Genomic DNA, 24,530 nt, shown 5'->3' with positions numbered 1-24,530 from the left:
AAAAATTGCAAAGAAAGTCAAAGAGCCCCCCCAGTGCCTGTCCTTATCTGGACACAACCAGCATCAACTACTTTTGAGGAAGTTGACCCACGTGCACGCATGCATGCCTGCACAGAGACAACAGAACTGCCCTTGGAGCAAAGCAGACAACCCGTGTCGCATCGCCTTTTATTAACATGGGCAACCCTTCATTTGCCCTTCTTAGACTTGATCTTCTTGGTGTAGAACTCAAGTTCCTTGCCCTCCAGGATGTAACCATCGCAGCGACCACACTGCCCAGGTCGAGACGAGATGCAAGCTGCAAGGACACACAAAAGTCACTTGAAAACAGCAGTCGCCACACTTTTGAGTCAATTACAGAGAGTCTAATTAGGTTAGTAAATACAGTAGAACGTCGTTTATATGTTTTGGAAAACACACTAATCGGGAAAATGCACAATCTGCAGTCATTGCAAAAACTTGATGTACTCCGCTGTTGACATGTAATGCAATGCGTTGCGCAAATCGCTAACGCACCTCTAGCTGGTGGGACCCGAGATGCAACTTGTAAGTTCTTGCGGCTTCCGCAAGCTTTTTATGTTTGCACTCCTCGAATTTGGTCTGTTTTTCTACTGCGTAGTATTACAAGACTGCAATGGGAAACAAATGAAATGTAGAGCTGTTGAGGGACGCCGGAATACGATACCACCAGAGTGGAACATGATGCTTCGGTTATCTATTAAAAGCGGGCAGTATGTTTCCAATGGCACTGTGAAAAAGATGAAGATGCTTATCACAATAGGGTTGGCAATGATAGCTGTGAATGGTGGAAGGTTAGGAATCATGCAGACATTTTCACGCAAGACAGAGAAGAGAGTATTGCAGGGAAGCTGTTATGGCAGGCAGCCACCTTTCCTGATAGTGTGCATCTTTTCTTGTTTACATTGAATCTAGCTGCCGGAAAATGCTTCATGTGATCACGCTCTGGCAATGTACTGCCCAATGGTGCTGAAAAAAGTGAATTTCACTTTTTTGTGTTCTCGATGGTGAACGTTGGCATATGGAAAGTGTACTAAAAGTGATCGTATGAACAAGGTTGCACACCTTGCAATGCAAGCTATTTACAGTGAAACCTTGTTAAACCGTAGTTGGCCGGAGCTTGGAAGAAGTACGTACTAAACGGTAGTACTGATTAACCGAAATAACGAGAGATCGCTAACTTACCTGTCAAAAATGGAACCGAGAGAGTGCAACGAAAGGGCAAGAAACGTACAGTATTTATTCAATTCAGGTGACAAAAATCTGATCTTTGATGCAGCGGAGGCCTAGCAGCAAAGACAGCCGCCTCAAACTCACTTAAGCCAGCTTTTTCGCCAACACCCTCTCCTTGGCAAACACCCGCATGAGGCTGACATAACGTGCAGCTTCCGCCCCTGTTAGGCCTGAATGGCCCGTGCTGTCGCTTTCCGTGTTGTTCGGCGACACTTTGGCAACAACAGAGGCAACTATAGCTTCGTCAAACATGTCCGGAGAAGTCTGAACTTCGCTGTTGATGTCTGAAGTCTGAAGGAAATTCAGCAAGCAGGGTTTCGCAAGCTTGGTCGATGGCGTCAGAAGACTGGTCGACTGTGTCGCTAGCATCCTCTGTATCACCTGCACACACCGTGAAGCCAGCGCGCTTGAAGCAGTTCTGCACTGTCACAGATTCAACATGCCGCCACGAGTATTCCAGCAGGTGAAATGCGCCCAGCAGGTCAATTGAAAACACCTTGCCACACTCAAGGGCTAGAAGAATTCTGCGCAGCAGATTCTTTTTGTAGAGCTGTTTCACAGCCCGAATGAGACCTTGGTCCAAGGGCTGTGCAATCACTGTGGTGTTAGGAGGCAGAAATGCCAACTTCACAGCCTCAAGGTTATGAAGCGTGATACGCACCTGGTGCATTATCCAAAATAACTTTCCTGTTCCTCCCAGCAAAACGGAGGTTGAGGCGCATGTACCCTTCGAAAAGTTTTGAAGTCATCCACGCTTTTGTACTGCTGCAGTAGACAAGCCCGGATAGCAGTCGGGCGCGTTTAAAACATCTTGGCTTGGCCGACTTCCCAATCACGAGAAGTGGAAGTTTTTTCAGTTCCCGACATGTTAACTCCGAACGCAACCGAAATCCTGTCCTTGGCATGCCTGCCGCCATGTCTCACCTTTAAACGCAAGCGTCCTGTTTGGCAGGAGCTTGAAGAACAGGGCCGACTCATCTATGTTGAAGATACCGCCGGGCTCATAATCCATCAAGATGTACCTCAGCTGACCATATTGCCATTGTTGTGTCATGCACGTCGCCAGCACGCCAGCAGCACCATTCTCTTCAAACGGTTCTCACGTTTGCGCTGTGCCTCGCCGGCCAGCTATTGCTGCATACGAAGTCGTCGTGGTTCATCTGCGAAGCGAAAACCAGGGCCTTCTCCACAAGTAGGGGTCTGCTAACAGGCAAGTTCTTCGACCGCGCTGCTTTTAGCCACTTTTAGCCACTGTTCCTGCTTTTAGGAACAGTCGAACCTCGTAGGCGACACCTTTTCGCGGTTGCAGCAGCACTGCTGAGCTTTTCCTTCGCATTCCAGATGCCACACACCGTAGTTAAAGGTAGAACTCTCACGTGCCAGTGCAGACTTCTTCATGCCTCGTTCGATAGCACGAACAATGTCCCTTTTTTTCACTGCGCTTTTGTCCGAGCTTCGGCATGTCGAGAGCCCTCACTTGCACGATGCCGCAACGCTCTCTTGTAGAAAGTAAAGAAGGCTCTCTGGTACAATGCCAAAATGTGGATGTGGCTTCACCCTTCCAAGCACCCTCTGCGTTTGTGCTTGAAGGCTGTTCTGATCTGAAGCTTGTTCTGCCGGGCCGCCTGATGGGGAAAATGTACCTCCGCGACCGCGCGACGAAAAGTGAAAACGCTACTTTTTAACAGACGCTGAGTCAGGGATTTCACCTTACTACTCGTAACTACTGTTTAAGCGAGTACGGCTTAACGAGGTTTCACTGTATTAGCAAAGTCACAAATGTTTAACATTAAAACAGCAGTAGCACTAAGCTACAAGAAATCTTTACGAGTTTTTGCAAACAGGAAGAAGAGACTGCAAAGGTATCCCCACACAACCAATTTTTCAATAGAGAATGCTGAGCAATGTTCGTTTACTATGTAGTTGCGTTAAATACTATTTCAGGGTTGTTTACTCGGTGGTAAAAAATTGAATTAATATTGCAGGCAACAAACCACCCCCAAGTGCAGTTACTCACGCTGGTGTAATTTAATGTGCAAAACATGCTTTCAGGACTTGCCAAGCGTTCAGTTCCACTCGTTTACATGGTTGCAGTATTTCACAATGCACGTGGTCTAGCATCATTTTCGGTGCACTGCTCGCCTGTCCACCAGAATGGGAAGGCATGCCTCAGATTAACTATGACAACAGAAACCCTCATGTAGGCGGGCGGCGCCGGGCACCAAGACGGGACCAGCATGCCCTGTCAGGTTCTGGCTAATCATCATGGGCAGCTTCCCAACAAGAGTTTCTATACTATGAAAGAAATTTTCTAATCCATAGCAATGCCAGAACAGTTTTATTAGACATGTCAACCTTTGCAGTGCGACGAGAGACAACACGTGCGTGCATGCGTAAGTGTGCAAATACAGTCGCCAAGTGGTTTCCCGGAAATTGCGGGGACCGAAAAGTCTGAAAAGCTTGTTCACCCCTCCCAGGTTTAGAGCAGCTTAAATATATAATAATGCCCTGCCTCAGTACGTTTGGAAGCGATCAGATTTGCTTGGATTTGTGAAAGAGTGATGGCTCCGATACAGTCTGACAAGAGCGTCACCGCACTGGTGATCTCTGTTGCTGGAGGCAGAAGAAATTAGCCGCATTTCTCCACACCATTTGGCCCTTGCAAAGGCATGCGAGGTGGTGCCGATCACACAAATGCAAAGCCATACTAACACACAAAAGACGAGACGTCTCGAAGACACACTTGCTCTATAGATGCAGTAAGTGCAAATAGCAACCAAAAGTTGAAAATGGATCCCGCAACAAGTGATTATGAAAATAGTGCTGACCAAAAAAAAAAAAAAGTGCTGGCCCCTGGAGTGTTGTCAGACGAGGAAAAGCGGGAATGGCCTCAGGGACTGGGGGATGTCTCTAAGGTGTATGCCTTCCAACCTTGGAGGCTACAGAGCGGGCCACTGAAAGCCAAGTCAGCGGAAAATACAGCATGGCAGCCACCTTTTGAATTTCCAGCCCAAAAGTTTTTTTGTTTTGCTTTCATGAGCCATGGCAGAAACCTTAAACTTTGATCATCTGCACAATGACTAATGATTCGATTTGAAAGCTGCGTCTAGCACTGCATCTACTGCATACTCCAGTATTGCCTGCCGAACATTAGGAATCTGAGCAGTTTATTTGCTGGTGTTTCCAGAAACAAGACAGTGGCAGCTTTACCTCCAGAACCAGAAGACCCAGAAGAAATTTTTTGCATACTCAATAGTCTAGGCTGATTATAATGGACCTGAACAAAACGCTTTCGGATGTAACTAACCACATTTCAGCCTTAGTTTGTCCTACCTATTTTATTATTGCAACTAAGTTTGCTTTTAACAGACTGTCTGCTACAGTGGATGAAATTAGTGGCAACTTTTTTTTTTTTCAAAATCTGGCACACAAGACGTACTTTTGCCGTGTCGACATGGGCTGACAACTGGCTTGCACGGGTCTGCTGACGATTGCGGCTCAACATTACATGTGCAAAGGAGGAACGTGGGCGGAAACGTGCGGGCTTTGTTCGCCCGGGAGGCAGAAGACAAAAGGTTCTACTCCGACAGCTGCTTACATGCAGCCTCCGTATCTTGAAAGCAATCTGCAATGTGGACAAAGTGTGCCGAGTGCCAGTAGCTTTGTATGTGCTGTGCTTTCGACGTTTAGTTCACGTTGAAGCAAGAAACAGCATGAAGGTCGATTCGCTCGCTGCTGCTGCTGTGTTTATCTTGCTTAATTTGCTATCGCGATCGATGCTTTGCCTTTCGTGCTTTTTTTATTTGCTTTTTACTTTTAAAAAATTAAATGATGGGGTTTTACGTGCCAAAACAACTTTCTGATTACCAGGCACGCCGTAGTGGTGGGCTCCGGAGATTTCGACCACCTGGGGTTCTTTAACGTGCACCTAACTCTAAGTACACGGGTGTTTTCGCATTTCGCCCCCATCGAAATGCGGCCGCAGTAGTAGCCAGCATTCGATCCCGCGACCTCGTGCTTAGCAGCCAGACACCATAGCCACTGAGCAACCACGGCAGGTTTCACTTTGGAAGTTTCTCACTCACTCTTTACAATAAAGTTGTTAGACATCGCAACAAATATTTCGAGGTGTTTTGGATATTACGGACTTCGGTTACAACGGGTTTTTTTGTCGGGTTCATTGTAACGAGTCAAATGTGTCAGCATAACTGAAGTTTATTTTCATCATGTTAGACCAGACAATACAGCAGTCCCAGCCTATGCCAGCCCTTAGTCTGCATTTCATGCTACCTCTAAATGCAACAGCTTGCATCCAGATAGGTCGCACATTTTTAAGAGGCAAATGCACATTTTGCAAGCTACTGCAGGCTTCAGTAAACCAATCTTGCATACGGCTAACTGCTTGGAGAATAGTGCTCAACGGCACACAACACTGCAGCCACTTCAGCAAATTTGGCAAAAAGGCAGGTACACCAAGCGGGCCTACTATTACCAGTTTTTGTTGCACATCAGCTAGTAAAGTCAGGTACACCGGCCAAAGAAAACGAGGATTACTTCCATGATGCTGATGGGTATAAAGGCAAGCTAAAAACTGCTGTAGACCTTATAATTATCTTAATGAAGACTGCGGTAGCTATCAAGACAAGGGGCTGTACACTTCTCAGTCAAGGATTTGATGGCACTCGTCTTGCACATGGTCTAGCACCACTATTCGGCATACTGCTTGTCTGTCCATGAGAATGGGAAGGTATGCCTCAGATTAACTATGACAACAGAAACCCTCATGTAGACGGGCGGCGCTGGGCACCAAGACGGGACCAGCATGCCCCGTCAGGTTCTGGCTAATCATCATGGGCAGTTTCCCTACAAGAGTCTTTACCATAAAGGAAACTTCCTGATCCACAGCAATACCAGAACAGCTCTGCATGGCTGCCCGTGCAGTTTTATTAGGCATCTCAATGCTTGTACTGCGACGAGATCATTTTACTGCACTAATGTGCAAAATACCAGTGATCACACGAGTCTAGTTCATATATTGCTATACCTCCCACATTTCACCGATTGTTTATACGGTAGAAGGTTGCACAATTTAGTCAATTCCGAGAACACACATTTTCAAACGGCAAACACTGACCTTTGACCCGACCAGTCATGAACTGCTCTTCGAGCAGGGGATCAACCTTGGCCAGCTTCTGGCGCTCCTTGATCTTCTTCTCGAGCTTTTTGCTCCTCTTCTTGACCAAGGCACCACCTTCGATGTCAGCCTGCACAAAGTGTCAGAAAAGTGAAAATGAATCACTTCGCCGCCTAATACTTTTATTGTAGCCTTTCTGCAGGAAGTTATGAACTTTTGAAATTACGTTTAGGAAAAGAAAAAGAAAAACAAGCTAAATTATTGTACTATTTGTAACTTTGTAGTGGTCTGGGTTAACATTTGGTGACCGCACACTGCGCTACGCAGACTCGCCTTCCAAAAGGCAAGAATCAAAATGGAGCGAAGTCATGAAAATTGCAAAAAGTGACAGAAAGATGACAGAATACAATAACAAAAGCACAAGCATTGTCATCGTTCCCTTTGTCAAAAGCTGGCTTAGATGACGTCAATTCACCTGAGAGGAGCGAGAGCGCAGTCTACTAGAAAAGGCAATTTTGTCTCTATTTTACTGCACTAAATGCTGCCCCTTCTTTGAGTAGCACTAACTGCCGGTTAGGTTCTTGCACTCAATACTCCAGCCTTGCAGACACATCAGGCACACATACTGGGACCTATATTCACCTTTATATTTCCCGTCATTCAATGGGTGATGGCATCTTTGTAAATAGATGAGACCACACCCATGCCTAACACCTCTGACTGCATCACCAAAGGCAAGAACCCACAGGCTTCAGAATCGAGTCTCTCAGCATAGCATTCAGCCGAAAGATGGTATATTTTCAGATCATCACACAAGCCTGCAGAGCAACTTGTCTTGGCAGCGAGTCAGTTACTTGGCTATGAAACAGCCACGTTTAGAAAGAAAGATGCCGAACTAGTGTAGTCTTTCAAAGCTGCCCCCACCTACACTTCCTCGGTGCAAAGCAGTAATCTATTAGCCGAGAAAATGAATGCAGACCTTGACCTTTTGGTAGGTGCGGATAATGTTGGAGACATTGTGGATTTCAGGTTGTCTTTGCACATACAGACCCCCCCCCCCCCCCCTCGTGCAGCTCGCTGTGAGGAAAAAAAGAAAATGACTGAATATTGGGCCCGATTTTAGATTACGGCCAGTTGGGCAAAGCTAGTGCAACATCATGAAACTGAACATAAGCTTTTCTGTGAACATTTGCCAAGGTGTACATGGCTTGTATTTTCATGTCTGCCCTGTTTAGCATGTTGGCAAGCGAACTTGGATAACACTTTTGCGCAAGCGGACAGATAAAAGGGAGATGGAGACACCACGATGCACTACTTTTTATATCTATCTTGCTGTTGTCCTGTAGGTTTCGTATTGAGCCTGCTTCCCTATTGATCTTTGTGCGCAACTTGTGGCTCTCTCCTGCTTGCTCCCTTTAGGGACTTGCAACACAAAACCACGACTCACCAGCTTAGCGCCCTTCTTGCGCCCCAAGGGAAGCGCATAGTGGGCCTCGTACCACTGACGGAATGGCGTGGCGTCAATCATCACAATGGCGTTCTTCACCAGAGTCTTGGTCCGAACCAGCTCGTTGTTGCTCGCATTGTAGACCACATCGATGATACGAGTCTTGCGCGTGCAGTCTGCAAGGGGGCATCATCATCATCACCACTGGGCACACACACCGAGAGCACCCAAAGCACAAAACCACCACCAAATGATGTCGAATTAATGGTTGTTACAGGCCAGAAACATGTATACCTAAAACATTTTGAATTGTTGCAGTACGTTTTATCGTTCACGAAAGAAAACAATACATTTTACTCTTGCCATTGTGTTCTGACATTTACAGGCTGGTCGGGGGTTTAAACACTCGGCCAACTCAGTCAGGGGGACGAGGCCCCGAGTTGTGTTAAAATTTTTTGGACGGGAAATTAAGGAAAAAGGGCTTTGTAGACCATTGGGATATCTATCAAGGAATCATCATACTAAATTTCAGCTTCCTACGATGTCCTGGGATTTCTCCAGGCTCTTCCTCAGGCATACACATGAACCACCTAGTTATACCTCCACAACTCTGGAACTAACAAACACATCTCCATAAAACTTTGCAGTTCCTCATAGTTTGGTGATGAGAACGTACCCTGAAAGTTTTATCCGGGTATCTTAAATAAAAAGTTCGGTCTCCAGGGTAGCCTCCCCCTTTAAAGGGACTGACAACAGATTTTTAAGAACTTAGTTTCATGATTCAACTCAAAGCTCATCCTCGGTGGTGTTTGCATCTGCAACGGTTACTTCCAAAAGTGCATGGATATTTAGTAAGCAGAATTTTTCGACCCGAGCAGCCTCTAAAAAAGTAAGAGGCCCTCCTCCAGCAACACTGAGAAGTGAGAGCGATGTTGACGGCCCGCCTTGCAAATTGTGAAAGCCACCCATTGTTCTGCTTTCACAGGAGTAATTGTGGCTCACCACCTTTACAGTGACCTTTTCAACCACTTTTGAAAATAAAAAGCCAATGCAATAAGTTCGCATTGTTGTACAGACATGTCTTACATTATAACCACCTTTTCCCCTAAATACACTGGCTGACCCCCATCGTCCCGCCGATAGACGAACCAAGCCAACTCATCGAAAACAAAGGCAGCACCACCACTGCGTTTGCAGCACGTATCAACATGCTTTTATTGACAAAGATATGATGGATTCCGAGCATGCACATGACCACCACTTGCTGCTCGCTCATTAATTCTACATGTGTCAAATTGTTACATGCGGTAAGTCGGACTCCAGCTTGCCATACAATGGACTGTGTGCACGTTCACACCACATGTCTTCTGTTTAACTATAGCCATACATCCAATTTTATTTCTTATTCTGTGCTAGTCTCGAAAGGCAAGCCTAGATATGTACATTCCAATATTAACTGCTACAAAATGGGGATTAAAAAAAATTTACTGTACAGCATACGAAACCTTAAACATACATAAGCACACCTGACCAGGATTCTGCAGCAGTACAACAAAAAGCATGCAAAGCATGGCTGAAGTAGGTGCACTGCCACCTGATCGAACTTTACACAAGTCATTCGGGCGCTGGCGGTGCCATGGTATGTTAAGGGGAGACACGGCTCTTTGGGACCGAAAATCGGTCAAAAAGCCCGATTTTCAATCTTTTCATTTTTGGATTCATGGCATAATTCTGCACCTTTGAGCAAATTTCCATTTAAATCTTATGCGTAATTGCGCCGTAATGTCGATTTAAAATAGTGTAGTTTCTAAAAGCGCCCTTTAAATTGTGGACAAACAGCGCTAGTTACGACCGCGCGCCGCGCAAAAACGAAAAGCCGCACCTATGCCATCTTGGTCTTGTTTGAAAGCTCGCGCGTCTGGCTTCCCTTCCTCTCTCGGCCAGCCACCATGTGCCAGCCGCAGTAAAATAAAACAAGCGCAAAGTTTTCTTCAACGCGCGTTCTTATTGGTCGGAAAAAGCACGTGACCCGAATGGCACCATCTGATAGGCTTACGCCAATTGCCCTGGCATGAGCACTGCACATGCCGCCATTTTGAGCGAGTCCTCGATACTGCACGGAACTATGCCAGGGGGACCGAAGAAGCACCATTCGGTGTATATGTTCGGCCGGAGACGAAGGAAAACGAAGAAGAAAGTAGGGGAATCGTCTTCTTTTCCGTCTGAAGCCAGCGACCGACGAGGAGCAAGTGCCGACGAGCAGCCGCATGACAGCCGCGGAGAAGCAAACAATGCATCGCTGGACGACGCATCGCTGAACCGTGCACCCATCACTTCTGCGGATCGTCAGCCGCCCGATTGTCGTGGAGAAGCAGAAAATGCTTCGCTGGACGATGCTTCGCTGGACAGTGCAGCCAACACGCCTGCGGACGCCAGACTCGCCGACCGACGCACGGACGGGCAACCGCCCTGCCGCGGAGAACCAAACAATGCCTCGCTGGAAGTTGCATCGGTGGACAGCCCACCCGACGCGTCTGAAGTGTCCGCCCGAGTGAGAATTGACTCTAAAACTGTCACCGACAGCGACGTAAGGGAGGCAAGCGCTCGTGAAAAGGCTACGCTCGAGCGGCTTGCGTCGACGGCAGCAACGACGCGAAAGATGGAGCCATTCACGGACCTCGGCGGCGCGGCAGCGTCGGTAACAGACGAACGTAAGGCAGCGTTTACTGCCGTCGACATGCGTGCGATAAACTCCCTCCTTGGCTTTTTGCGCTGCCAGACTTGTCAAGGACGCGCGGAGATGGTGACAGGAGATCGCGAGTACGGCCTCGCAGTGAAACTGATGCTGATCTGCGAGAGGTGCGGTGAGGTAGCGACTGAGTGGAGTTCGCGACGGGTACAGGGTGAAAAGAAATGCAACCCGTTTGAAATTAATATCCTTGCCGGGCGTGCGATGCTCGCAACAGGTAACGGCCAGACAGCCATGAATGACATTTTCACAGCGATGGGCCTGTCTGGCCGAGGTCTCCACAACAAGAAGTTTCAGCAGCATTTGAAAAAAACTCTGAACCCCGGTGCGACGCGTGCAGCTGAGGCTGTTATGGTGCAGTGCGCAGAAAAAGCGGTTGCACTTTACGAAAACTTGTGTTTTGGACACAAAGGCAACATTCCTGTGTGCTTTGATGGCACCTGGATGACGCGGGGCCATTCTTCGCATATAGGAGTAGGCGCAGTGGCAGAGCTATTTACCGGCTACATCCTGGACTACGTCGTGCTTTCAAACTTTTGTTTGGGCTGTGAAATTGGACCCACACCTGACTCTGAAGAGTATGCTGGGTGGAGGAAATCCCATCAGTGCCAGAAGAACACCGATTGTAAATCTGGCCAAATGGAAGTTGAGGCTGGATTAATCTTGTTCCAGCATTCTTTAGAACGCAACAAAGTAAAGTACACAACCATGCTATGCGACGGTGACAGCCGCACTTTTAATGCTATCAAGGATGCAAAGGTGTACGGCTTTGTAGATGTTCAGAAAGAAGACTGCATCAATCATGTACAAAAACGTATGGGTGCAGCGCTTCGAAACCTGCTCCAGAAGCACAAAAGTGAAGGCATGTGGGGACTTGGTGGCAAGGGGAGGCTCACAGCAGACCTCATCAACAGGCTGAGTGCCTATTATGGTCGAGCACTCAAGTCTCATTGTGGTGATGTTGACGCCATGCAGAGAGCGATAATGGCAACGTACCACCATGTCACGTCAACTGACAGCTGCTCTAACCACAGCCTGTGCCCAAGTGGCAAGGATTCTTGGTGCCGTCATAATGCGGCAACAGCAAAAGGTGAGCCACAACCAAAGCACAAGTATAACTTGCCAGCGGACATGGCAAAGGCCCTTTTGCCTGTGTATGAGCGCTTGGCAGATGTAAAGCTGCTGAATAGGTGCAAGCGAGGGAGAACCCAAAACTCCAATGAATCGTTCCACTCAGTCATCTGGAGTATGATTTCCAAAGAACAGCATTTCTCCCTTTTTGCTGTGGAGGCAGCCGTTGCAGAAGCAGTGCTACGCTTCAATACTGGAAATGAATATGCAGCAACAGCCATTCTTCAAGAAATGAATATGAATGTGACAGACTCCGGCTCAAAAAGAGCCAAAGAAAAAGACTTGCGTCGCACCACTGCTTCCAGGAAAAAACGGGCATTGTCACTAGGCCTCCAGACGATGGCAAAAAAGAAGCACCCAGATTATTCCCCAGGTGCATTTTCTTAATTTGAGGTGCTTTCGTTCTCATAAAGGTGCTTGAAACCGTTTTTCTTCATTTTCTCAAAACTACAATTTTGACACACTAGCAGTTTTGGAGTGAACATATTTCTGTTTGTATTTGTGCTAGCACAGTAATTTTTTTTTCCCTGAAAACAGAAACTCTTACTCTCTGTAGAAAGGCTAATTTCACTGCGCATATTGGTCAGTAACATTTTTTTTTAAAGTTACTTTGTATAAAGCAGGTGAGGGAACTTTTACTGCAATGGGTTTGGCAACCCCTAGCTTTAGACCTAATTGGCCTAGGAGACTCATTCTTGTTTTACTACATTCCTTAGATGTTAAACATTAATTTGGTATGCTAAATTTTATCACTGCATCAATTGTTTGGGAAATTATCAAACTCCAAATGAAAAACGTAATATTGTAAATATTTTGAAAACTGTTTGTTGTATGGAAAAAATAAATGCAGATTTAGGATCAGTGCATAAAAGTTAATGAAACATGAAAGTTTCATTGCAATCAATCCACAAATAAAAAAAATTTTTCAAAGAGGGGTGTGCCCCCTTAAGATATGCCAAGCATACATACTAGGGACCTACACGCCCACCCACACACTTCCCATCATTTAATGCGTGGCCGCACCTATTGCAACTACATGCGTGCCTCACACTTGACTGCATCACCAAAGGCAAGCACCCAGAGGCTTCAGAATCGAGTCTCTCAGCACAGCATTCAGCCGAAAGATGGTATATTGTTCAGATCATCACAGCAGCCTACAGGGCAACTTGTCTTGGCAGCGAGTCAATCTGCGCCATGAAACAGTCGCTTAAAGAAAATGATACAGAATCAGCCTAGTCTCAATGCACCACCTGCCCTTCCTCAGTACAAGATAGTCATCAATTAGGTGAGAAAATGAATGCAGACCTTCACCTTTTGTAGGTGCTGACAATGTCAATGACACTGGGAATTTTAGATTTACACATACGGAGCCCCTCTGTTCAGGCAATTTTTCCCAGAAGTTTCCAGGTTGTCTCTGCTGTAATGCAATAATTTTCTACTGATACACAAGCAGTGTCAAGCTGACGCTTCCGGAATCAATGACATCGCAGAGTTGGCACAAGCATATCAAAGTGGCATAGCCACCAATCTCTTTGTTGCAGCCTTCCCAACATGACAAGCCTCTGCTTGTGGCAAAATCGGCCTACACACAATTCCAGCAGTGCAACATAGAAATGTCGCTAAACATCGCTTGTGTGTGTCCCTTAAGTGAACGCATTCAGCACCTCACACAAGTGGTGTTAGTGTTTTCATGCCCCACCGTTTCCTATATGCAGCGATGCAAAAGCATCAAGCTAGATGTTACACCATGAAGGTTGCCCAAGTGGCAGTTCCGTAACGCAGGCACCGAAGCCCGCATCCCTGAATGAGCTGTCAAAGCAGTGAGCAACTTACGCTCGGAGGCCCAGGAGAAGTTGCCGCAGTCGAGGCGGAGGGCGCGGTATTTCTTGTTTCCACCTCGGGTCCGGACTGTGTGAATGCGCTTGGGGCCAAGCTGTCGAAGAGAGGAGACATCACACTCGTCACAACACACACTTAATGAGTCTTTCAGACATACCTACTGCATTTATTTAGTGGAAATAGGCAGCCTAATACTGTAAAAAATGAAGCGAGAACTTCCCCTTTTCAGTTTCCTGCCCCCTAACCACATTGCCTGTATGTCATTGTGAAGTAGTGAATTTCATGGAAGTATTTTCTCGTTGTTTGGTCCGTTTTCCCACAGAGAACTTTTCTAGGGAGATCTACTGGCTGCTTTGTAAACTAACACGGACCTTCACTAAATTAATACAATTACACAGTAACAAGCAGGTGCGGTTAAGTCCACATCATAGGGAAGCAGTGCAAGAACTTTCAATGCGGAGTTGCCACTCATATTGCTTAAATGCTAAAACTCTTCGACCTTTTTCTCATTTGTAGACATGGCTTACCAATCCCTCATTTTAAGACAAAGCTTTCTTTGGCTCTTCTGCTTCCTTCACACAGCCACCTGAGTGGCCGAGTAGGCTAGGTGAGGGAATCCTGATACCAGTGCACAATGTGTCTCCGCAAAGCTTTCCACGTGGTTTGTAAGACCACACAGAAATGAACACACACCACCCATTAAAAAAAACATCACTGCTCGTCATGCAGCACCGCTAGGCATACAGAATACACTTTCCAAGCATATGTTTAGATGTACGATTCATCCACACCAGTCCAATAGCCACGAGGCACAAAGGTCAGTGTGTGGTCCAAACAGCATCTTTATGTTCCCTGGTTTTAGGGCGAGGCCTCCTAACAGAGGGGACACGCGTAGAGCAACACAGGGAAACAAGCGCACCCTTTAGAGTGGTCTTTGTGGATAAACAACCAAAACAATCAACATGGAATTTCTGCTCAGTTTTCTTGCTACTGCCATAAAGTACTCACTGTTCAACATTGGAGTACACTCCCTTACAAACTTAGCATACACTGCAGATGCTAGCATGACTTTCTGCAGCGCCTACATTCGCAACCAAGCACTAATGCAACACATAGGAACCTTTACATAATGAACACAAACAAACACTATCAGCGGTAAACCTTTTGAAATTGCTTTGTCTTTTCTTACTTTCCAAGTAGAACTAAGCAAATACAAAAGGTTTAACACTGATAGTGTAATGAATAGCATATTCTTATAACAAATGCAGGATGTGATGAAGGTAGTTTGATATAGCATGCAGCCTCATGATAATGAAGTCCAGCTGTATAACATCACAATGACAAAGCAGCATTGGTTGCTTCACACTGCACCAACATCATAATTATTCTACTTTTCTATTTTGCACGCCTGCCTCTACACACAGCTTTACTTCACATTATAGTCCTAGTGGTGCTCTGTATTTGGAATAGTCATACACGATAGGCATCGCAATGAGTGAATGTGCCGCCTGGATTTGAGCCTGCAGCCTTGGGCCTAGCAACGCCAAAGCCACTACGCCACCAAGGAAGGTTAGCAAAACAGCAGACCACGTCCACCAGACATCTACACTAATTTTTGCACGCAGCTTGAGTTGTCTCCTTCAGGTATTTTAGATTAAGCAGCAGACGTGCCTTGAATTTTTTCCTTTCTCACGGTCTTAAACGTAGGATGGAAAAGCAGAATGCAAAACCACCTGACTCTCGCTCAAGCATGTTCTGAGCGCACACTAGCACACGTGCCTAAGTCAGCGTGGCACATGAATAAGCAGGTTGATGCAAAATCAGCTACATGAACATTACTCCGTTGCACACATTACAGGCAATGGTAGAAAGGATAGAAAGGCATCTCTCACCATGCACATTTGCATCAAACAAATGGTGCACCGTGTACAAATGAAAAGGCACAGGTATGTGCCGTTTAAGTCATAGTAACGTTCAAGTTTAGTAATATTATGAAGCAAAATATAATTTACTACATGGAAAGCATTGCAAACCTCAATTTATTTACAACTAGCAGAGCAACACGTTTCTGCAACTAGCAGTCATTATTTTATTTACAAATACTGCTATCTCATTTTAGAGACATAGCAGAGGTGGGTTACATAACTTATGAACACAACATGTCAACCAACGTGGTTAGGCAGTTCTTTCTGAAATTGATTAGTCGGCAATGAACGCAGAGAACCATCTAAGTTATTCCATAATTCAACAGTGTGTGGAAAAAAAGAAAACTTGTAGCAATCTATTTTTGGAACGAAGGGATCTATGTTTAATGGGTGAGTACGTCGGGTTACTCGCGCAGTAGGTGTGGTTAGCGAGATAGGCGCTTCAATGTTAGTCGATCCATGTACGATTTTGTGCAGCAGGATTAGGCGGTCCCACATGCGACGAAACGACAATGGGTCCAGTGATAAAGCGTGTGCATGGGATGACAGTGAAAACATACGGTCGTAACGGCCATAAATAAATCTAACAGCTTTTTTCTGAATGGATTCTAATTTGGAAATATCCTGTATGCGATAAGGCGACCACACTACAGAAGCATACTCTAAAACAGGTCTAATGAGTGATTTATAAGCCGTAAGCTTGCAATCTTTAGTGCCGTGTTTTAAAGTGTGTTTAAGGCACCCTAGTTTTCGCATCACTTTAGAGCAGACTATATTGATGTGATTATGCCAACTAAGGTTAGTTGTGATAGTAAGTCCAAGGTATTTGAACTCGTTAACTTCGTGAATAATGTATCCTTGTGTGCTATACGTAAATTTTAGGGGCTGTTTCTTATTAGTAAAAGACATTGCCACAGTCTTGCTGAAGTTAATGCTCATCTGCCATGTCTTACTCCAGTCTGAAAAGGATGAAAATACGCTATTAAGCACTTCTTGATGACGAAGAGTACGAATGTTGGAATAGATCACGCAATCATCTGCATAAAGACGTATTTTAACTTGTGTGTTTCTGGCTACTTCAATAATGTCGTTAACATATGATGAATTGAGTAGGAGTGGCCCGAGAACTGAGCACTGCGGCACCCCTGACGTAACCTGGGCTATAGAAGAGGTTTCGCAATTAAAAGTGACAGATTGGAATCGCAGGTGCAGGTACACAGAATGCAGGACGCAGAAAGATACACAATTAGCAATTTGAAAAGAGCTATTGTCCACAAGTTTTACTACTGACATTTGAAGTAGAAAGTATTGCAAACCAAATAATTGCACTGCGAAACATGCAGGGCGGAAATTGTATGACAGCACTACTGGCATACCTTCTACGTTTCCTGCCAAGCATGAAATTGAGCATACAGAAGTAATACAGGAAGCAGCTATTCCAGACGGCATTGCAGATGAAGAGGCCAGTCTCAAAACAGACGGAATTGGTGAGGTACCACTGGAGTGTTCCTTCTAGCAGTAAATGACTTCACTTAACAGAAGAGCACACTAAACTTGTGTACGGCTGGCTTGCTTATAATTTCGTGGCGCGAAATTTTTTTACTTGAACGTCGCTGTCCTTTAAGAATTGTCTTTGAACTCCTTAAAAGAACATTATGTAATCTTAGGTTTTCAAAAGAAAGTTCCATGCTTTGCACAGATCTCTTGTTAAGTGTGCCTGCAAACCACCACAACCATTGCCCAAATCTCCACTCTGCAGATACATTGTCTTAACAAACACAGTGGTTTGCAAGTTATCTCGCAGAATGTGGGTCAAAATGGACAGCTACAACCCCAGCGGCTGCAGGAGCAAAATAAGTATGGCGAACAATCACGCATGGCATGACTAGCGTGCCCGGACATGTGTGCAACCAAGCACTGAGACCACCACCACCGCAACTGCGACGAATACGTGATGTCGCCGACCATTCAGTTCAACATTAGGCAAGAAACGGAACCCGCGGTGAAAAACTGTCCGCTCACCTTTGTGTTTGCCGCGGGCCGACCAAGCTCGAACTTCCTCTTCTTACGAAGAGGCTTGCGCTTACCGCCAGTCTTCCTACGCTTGTGCCAATGGTCACGGGAGATACCTGCGCCGGAGACAAGGGGCCGTCACAATGCATCAAAACGTAACACTGGAAATACTTTCGTACGTTAACTCCGACTCGACACGGGAAGGCCTCAGGAACGCTTTGCTCATCACGGCGTTCAGCCGAAAGATGGTAATTTTGTTCGTTCATCACGACAGCCTTCACGAACATTAGAGAGTTGGATTAGCGATGCCGGCACAGACGCGGTCGTACAGCACTCGAACTCGACGCGATGAAACATCTGCAGAAGCTAGGCGCAGCTCTGGAAGTCCGCGTACTGTCGATTAATTCGCTGCAATTACAGCGTGAACTTCTGGTAAGTTGCAAAAAGCAAGCAGGTTGAAAGACTTACACGTGTGGCACGGCAACCCTTCATGATAGCAGCACTAGGAGACACGGTACTTGGTGCCGTATCCCAAATTTACAAACTTCGGCAGCGACAAATTAATTCGCTCAGTCGCTGGTACGGACATATTTTGGTAATTCTATAACAGTAAAGAACTTTTAAACTTTGTCTACGCGCAGATTGAGCAGGATTCCACACAAGGCCCGAACCGTGTACTTACCCATGATGGCGAGTAGACCGGAAAGAGACCGTGCGCGGCCGTGAAGCACGACGGGACGACGGGATATGGATTAGAGTCCGAGCGCCGTCTATGATAAACATGGCGGAGGTTTCCTCGTCGGCTGCTATGACTGCAAATGTTGTGAAAGGTATTTCGGCTTGTCCACTTCGCCTTGTGATGTTCCGAAACTTACCTATGTTTAAACCTTTATTCTGTCCCGTATCTGTGCCCGTATATACCGCATGTTCATTGTAACGGAAATGACGCGAGTGCTAAACCTCGCATTCGTTTTGATGGAATTCCTTGCGCGTTGCGGTGTTAAGTCATGTTTGTCTTGGCGCAGATATCACCGAGATCTATTCGCGCCTCTTCGATCACAAGCCATTTCTTCAAGGGGAAATAAAGTTCTTTGTAAAGGAGTTTGAGGTAAGCATGCGCCGATTTGTTTATGTATATGGGCCGTCTGTATAATGTGGTTTGCTTTCTTTTGCAACAAAAAGGCTGCTGTGTCGGCGACAAGGCATTCGTCATTCTGAGAGGTTTCGAGTAAAAATGTGCAACAGTCGCGTCAGCCACGGCCGCTTATCTCACCGGCTTCTTATGCGCTTACTCGCACATGCCTTTGCTTACTGCTGAACTGGCAAATGTCGGACATACAGCGATCGAACGAGCCACTCAAACCGAAACTGCTGCACTTTGCCGCACTAGGGACTAGAATGCAGCTTTGCTGGCGTTGGTATCTCCGCGGGGTTTGATCGACTGCCCGTAGCCACACACTTTACGCGGGGAGAACAGCAATAATTTGCAAATGAGCACACGTACGCAGCACCCTTTCGCCGCACGTAAATTGTATAGCCGGGCAAATAAATATTGGGACCGCTCTCATGTGGAGTGATTATTGTGCGCTGACAAGTATTTCACAGCCGGCGAAATGCCAGCAAACGTTATAGCAAGCAGTGGCTAGAAAGCAGGCATCAGGCGCATTTCCAGTCGGCTTGATCACATAAGACGGATCTTTCAAAGGCTGAAATATTGTTTGCGCACAGCCGAGCGCGGGTTGCTCACGGACTCAGCTAGATTTGATACTTGCCTTGAAAATCCAGTGTGGCTTCTGACGTTTATATTAAAGAAACGTTTGTTCGTACAACCGTATATCTTGGGCTGCCAGGGCTGAATTAGCGCCATTAATTATCATTCGGAAATGGCATATTCTTATATATGTTGAGGGCTATATGAAGAAATAAATGGGGCGCGCTAGGCCACACACTCAACTATAGAATATATCCATGGGTCACTAATATGGTTGCTGAGAGAAGGGAAACATTGTTGAGTCAAAAGTGGCAGATAATGTAATGCATGCTTCAACTTTGAACACTCTTTTAATTAAAGCATGCAAAGGCTATTAAAATTGGTCAACCCTATTGGCTACTTTCTGCTACCTTGCGCAAAGGAACCAATCAATCGAGATTTTAAAACTCCAACCAGATCGGGTTCAATCACTCACATTCAAAAGTGCCCGTGTAACACGGTATTAGAAAGGGAGATGAGGTTAAAAAATTTCCAGGTTTAATTGGGATGGCCTTTGTTTACATTGGACTCGGCTAAGGTTATTTGAAATCATTGGTACTAGCCTCTTTCTTGCAGTGGCCTAATCAGCCGGGGGTGATGGTAATTAACAGAAGGTTAGGACGACATGCACGTAATGTCCTGCATGTGTGCTGTGTAGGAAAAGCGTGGTGACCGCGAGGTGCAAAGGCTGTTCGAGATGCTCGAGGATGTGACCGAGGTCCGGGAGACGCAGATTGACCGGGTGTGCCGTGCATCCGACCAAGGGCTGTGCAGCCTCGCAGGCAACCTCGAAGTGGCACTCAGCATGTGCCAGCGCATCCTAGAGGCCGAGGACAAAGTCAATTCTGTGAGTGTTGCTCCCCCATCCCTGCAAGCCTTCTGTTCCATTTTTCTGGCCAGGGGTAGCTGCCATTCCCGCTCTCACTTAGAGTGCAGAAGTCAAAGGACGATCCTAAAGCCATGGGCGTGACATGTCCATCGTTTGTTTGCCATCATTACTATCTCAGAGAATCGTGCCAAGGCAAACAATAGATGGTAATGTCAGCTTTGAACTACTGAAGCACCAGTATGATAGATCACACGTTGGGGAAACAGTTGATGAATTGCATTTTAAAGAATGGACAGCGCTGTACTAAAGAAATGAACAAGCATGCATTATGACAACCTTAGTATGCTTTTCCTGCAACATTGAGCATGGCTTTTGAAATGTTCTCATGTCATTTGAGGAACACCCATTGATAGATAGTTCCTCGAATTATGTCCTACCAATGTATAACAAACTTAGTGACAAGGATGACTGAACTAGAGCTGAAACTGAAATGCACTGAGCACCGCATGCATCACTGCAACAAGATATGGATAAAAATCAGCGAGTCATGTCTCCCACGTCTTCACGTAGACACGACTTGCTGCAACGCAGTCTTGGACTCTGGTGCCACTGCAGTTCTATCTTAAAGGAGTATCATAGCAGTTAAGCTGAATGAAATGGCTGCAAGTAAGCGTTAAAGCCAACAATGCGGCTAGCAACTCTTAGAAAATGTGCATCCTGGTCTGTGCTCAAACCTTTGATGTGCATTCTTTTGTCCAAGCCCTTCAGAAATGTTCAAGAAACAAAGGGACAAGGCATGCAGTGTTCACAAGATTCTTCACTGTCTTAGAGCCCCAAGTGGTTGCAAAACAACAGAGAAAGAGTCTCGATTTTGGACAAACTGTTGCGTGTCTGATTGCACTGTGTGAAATGTAAAAGCATTAGTTGCTGCTGACCAAGTTCCGGAGAGCTTGACGCAGAGAGGGCACTCAGTGTTTCACCAGCCATGAAGTTAGCTATTTGCAGAAGCTAGCAGGTGTGGTACAGAGGAGGCGCTTGCAATCAAAGCGTTATTCAAAATGAAAATTAAATTGTGAGGTTTTGCATGCCAAAACCACTAACTGATTAGGAGGCACACTGTAGTGGGGGACTCCGGATTAATTTTGACCACCAGGGGTTCTTTGACATGCCTCCAATGCACAAGACATGAGTGCTTCTGCATTTCACCCCCATCGAAATGCAGCCACCACGGCCGGCATTTGATCCCACGACCTTGTACTTAGCAGCGCAATACCATAGCTGCTAAACCACCACGGCGGGTCAATCGAAGTGTGGTGTCAGCTAGAAACTGAGCAGGCCACCATGCTTTGCAAATAATTTATTGCCAGGAAGAGGAGAATAGGCTGCTGTGTAGAAAGTCTTCAAGAAAGAAAAGAAAAGTTGTGTTTACTTGTGGTAGCAAGGGAACAAGTAGCGGTACTGTGGTTGGTTTTTTTTTTAGAATTAGAGTTGAAAACCCCTACTCTCCATCACAGCTAAACAAAAAATCTCATATTTCTTCCTTTTTTGAACATTTGGCCTTCTGTCATTCTGCTCTGTGCACCAGCTTATTGTCCTTTTCCCTCATTGAGGGTGGGGGAGAGTGAGCTACATGTACATCAATGCTGCTAAGTAAATCACTTACTGGCCCGATGAATACAACCCCTAGCAGGGAATGTGGCATAATGAAGATATCATTTATGATTATTTACTATAGGGGCTTGTTGGTTATCACAGCATTGATGACACACAGGCGCTTCTGCTTCTTACATGTCTGCATGTCACCCATACCTTACTAAAGCTGCGTCAAGTGCTTTGGCAGGTCATTTTCTATTGAGTGCTGATGAGTATTGGCAGATCTGTTCCGCAGAAATCCATAAGTTGGATACACAATAACACGAATTCAACAAGCAGTGAAGCCTAGGAAATGATAGGGAAAATCACCAGTGGCTTTTAATTGAAATGTAGAAATGATAAGATACAGGGAAATGAAAGTGGATGAAAAAACATCTTGCCACCGGCAAGCGCCAGACCCATATTTCTTGCATTACGCAAGCAATCCTGTATACCAGTTGAACTACGGTGACAGCTGTCCTCACGGCCACTTTCTGGGGTATTTGTGTATGTGTACATGTACAAGGAAGTTTCACGAAAGGGAAAGTGGTTGTCCGTTCAAGAGTAGCATAGAGCTACCCATACAGGTTTCTTAAAAAGAAAGCTTTGTAGTGTAAGAAAAGAAATTTGACCTGTTCTGGGTATCGATACCAGGACCAGCAGCTTTCGAAGGTGGTCGCTCTACTATCTCGGATAACCAGGAGGCTTGTAGATTGCAGAGCAAGTTCCATGATTGATCCCTGGACCAGGACAAATCTTTAATGTGAGCATTCTTGGGGAACTACACCCAGTTTACAGTACGTCCTTCTGTCCACATCTAACCTCTTTCACGCTAACTTCGGTCACAGGGTAGTTCTGCTGGTTAGAGCACCAGGCTGCTCTGCTCAGTGAACCAGATTTGAAACTGACTGTTGCGCATGTTTTATTGCAATTAGCATTCTTTGGGAACTTCACCCAGTTTGTCTTATCTAACCTCTTTTACCCCTCTTCAATGACAAAAAAACAAAGAAGTCGTTTAAAATTTATCTGGTGCTGGGTAGAATCCAACCTGCATAACGTATAAGACCATCTTATCTGAATATATATATTGAGGCATGCGCCATGCGCGGACTTCATCGTGGCACCACTACGTGGTGCAGCATATCCAGAACGAAGCATTAGAGAGGAACCCAGCTGCAGTATACGCCTCATACACGACACATTTCAGTGATGGCATACAGTCTGTCTTTGCATTGCTTCAATGCTGATAACATTAACGTTGACAGTCACCCCGAGATGAATTCTGCCAGAATTTTCTTCAGCCATGAAGGTTTCTTTCTGAAAAACCTTTGTGTGTTTCCATTGCAGCTTTGTGCTACTGTTGCGTAAATGAAAATTTTGTTTTTTGTGGTGATCAGCAGCATTGCCATTGGTTGGGCAAGAGTGTGATCACAATGAGTGGGCTTATCCAGGTGTGTAGGTGATCTGGAATGGTGGCTTGTTTGACGTGATCACCAATTTTTCTGTCACTTGCCAGGCGGACGACCTGTCGGAGCGGCGCGAGCGGCGGCGAGGCGAGTGGAACCAGTTTGAGCAGGATGTCAAGGACAAGGTGGCCAGGATGGACCAAGCCTTCGAGGAGAAAGAGCGTGAACTCATCGACCACTACCGTCGCATTCGCGAGAAGCTGCAGCCCCCTCACAAGAGCGAACAGTAGCCGGAATGGTCTTGGCTCGTCTCGAGTCGGGGAGACATCGTCAGGCGTCGCGCAAAGTGCCAGCCGTGCTTTGTGCAGTCAAAATCTTTCGACGGGTAGACAGTGGCACTCCTAACGGCTTATTGTGACTGACTATGATGTGCGCTTTAATAGTACAGCATGTACAGTGGACATGACGGATAACGCAATTCCAGCAAGTTGGATTACTGGTCTTCCTCTTTTGGGCAAACGGATGAAGTTCTTCAACAGTCGTCAACAATGGAGTGTCTGTTCTTCCATCAGGAAGTGCAGGTTTGCAGTTGTATATAAAGAGCATATATGTGCTTTTTTTTTTTGTAATAAACTAATCAATAAATAAAAGGACACCTTGCGGTCATGTGCTGGCTGCAGCGCACCAAGTTATTAGAGTCTCACATTCTGTTATAATGGCGAGACAGTTCCTTGGACGTGCTTAGCATTAGAAGAACATTGTAGCCTGCTAGTAATATACTTTTTAAAACAGTGCTATACAGTATGTAATGCAGGTCACAACAAACTTGCAATTGTGATACATACCTAATAAGTTCAGGTCGGGTCAGTTATTTTCTTAAAGGGACACTAAAGCGAAGCAATAAATCAGTTTAGACTAATGAAGCATTGTTTCAGAACCCTGCAGGCAGTCATTTCAAAAAAAATAGTTTGATTATTAGATGAGAAAATGAAGGTCCAAGTATCAGTATTTGAATTTCGCGCCAAAACCCCAGCGCCCGTACGTCACCGTGACGTCAGGGATACCAAAGTATATTTTCGCATTTGGGCCGCGTTGGCTGAATAAAGGTTGCTGAAACTTGTCATGTTTAATGTTTGGTTCCTTTAGAACACAATGCAGTCAACCTGTACTGCTATATATATTTAGTAGGCCCTAGAAGATGCCATCAAAATCCAAGACGTCACAGCCCCAGGTGGGGGAACTTAAGTAGGCGTTGCCACCCGTATTTCGTTTTTGCGCTTTTTCTGGCTTACCAAATGTGTTATCGTTGTAAGAGTGGTTGTATAACGGCAATTTACTGATGCAGAAGAAATCATTTTTCACTTTAGTGTCCCTTTAAGGCTGCTAACATATGCTTCTTCATGATACTCATGTTATGTCACCTT

The 24,530-nt window shown here is 45.7% G+C and overlaps 2 protein-coding genes across 2 annotated transcripts; one reads left to right on the top strand and one right to left on the bottom strand.

Moving 5' to 3' along the window:
* Nucleotides 1-154: 154 nt before the first annotated feature.
* RpS8 (ribosomal protein S8) lies at nt 155-18,252 on the bottom strand. The gene is made up of 6 exons (XM_075690646.1): nt 18,172-18,252; nt 17,499-17,605; nt 13,546-13,645; nt 7,833-8,008; nt 6,386-6,515; nt 155-298 (listed from the first exon to the last, which is right to left on the bottom strand). The coding sequence occupies exons 1-6, from the start codon at nt 18,173-18,175 to the stop codon at nt 189-191; spliced, it is 627 nt and encodes a 208-aa protein (XP_075546761.1). The 5' UTR covers nt 18,176-18,252; the 3' UTR covers nt 155-188.
* Muted (biogenesis of lysosome-related organelles complex 1 subunit 5) lies at nt 18,237-23,792 on the top strand. Its single transcript, XM_075690647.1, has 4 exons — nt 18,237-18,319; nt 18,515-18,597; nt 19,898-20,086; nt 23,217-23,792. Exons 1-4 carry the CDS (start codon nt 18,262-18,264, stop codon nt 23,394-23,396), a joined length of 510 nt encoding a protein of 169 aa, XP_075546762.1. The 5' UTR covers nt 18,237-18,261; the 3' UTR covers nt 23,397-23,792.
* The last annotated feature ends 738 nt before the right edge of the window (nt 23,793-24,530 follow it).

The sequence above is a fragment of the Dermacentor variabilis genome, chromosome 4 (genome assembly GCF_050947875.1).
Source record: "Dermacentor variabilis isolate Ectoservices chromosome 4, ASM5094787v1, whole genome shotgun sequence".
Classification (NCBI taxonomy): domain Eukaryota; kingdom Metazoa; phylum Arthropoda; class Arachnida; order Ixodida; family Ixodidae; genus Dermacentor; species Dermacentor variabilis.
Note: the sequence above shows the minus strand (reverse complement) of the source record. Positions and strands in the feature narration are given on the sequence as shown.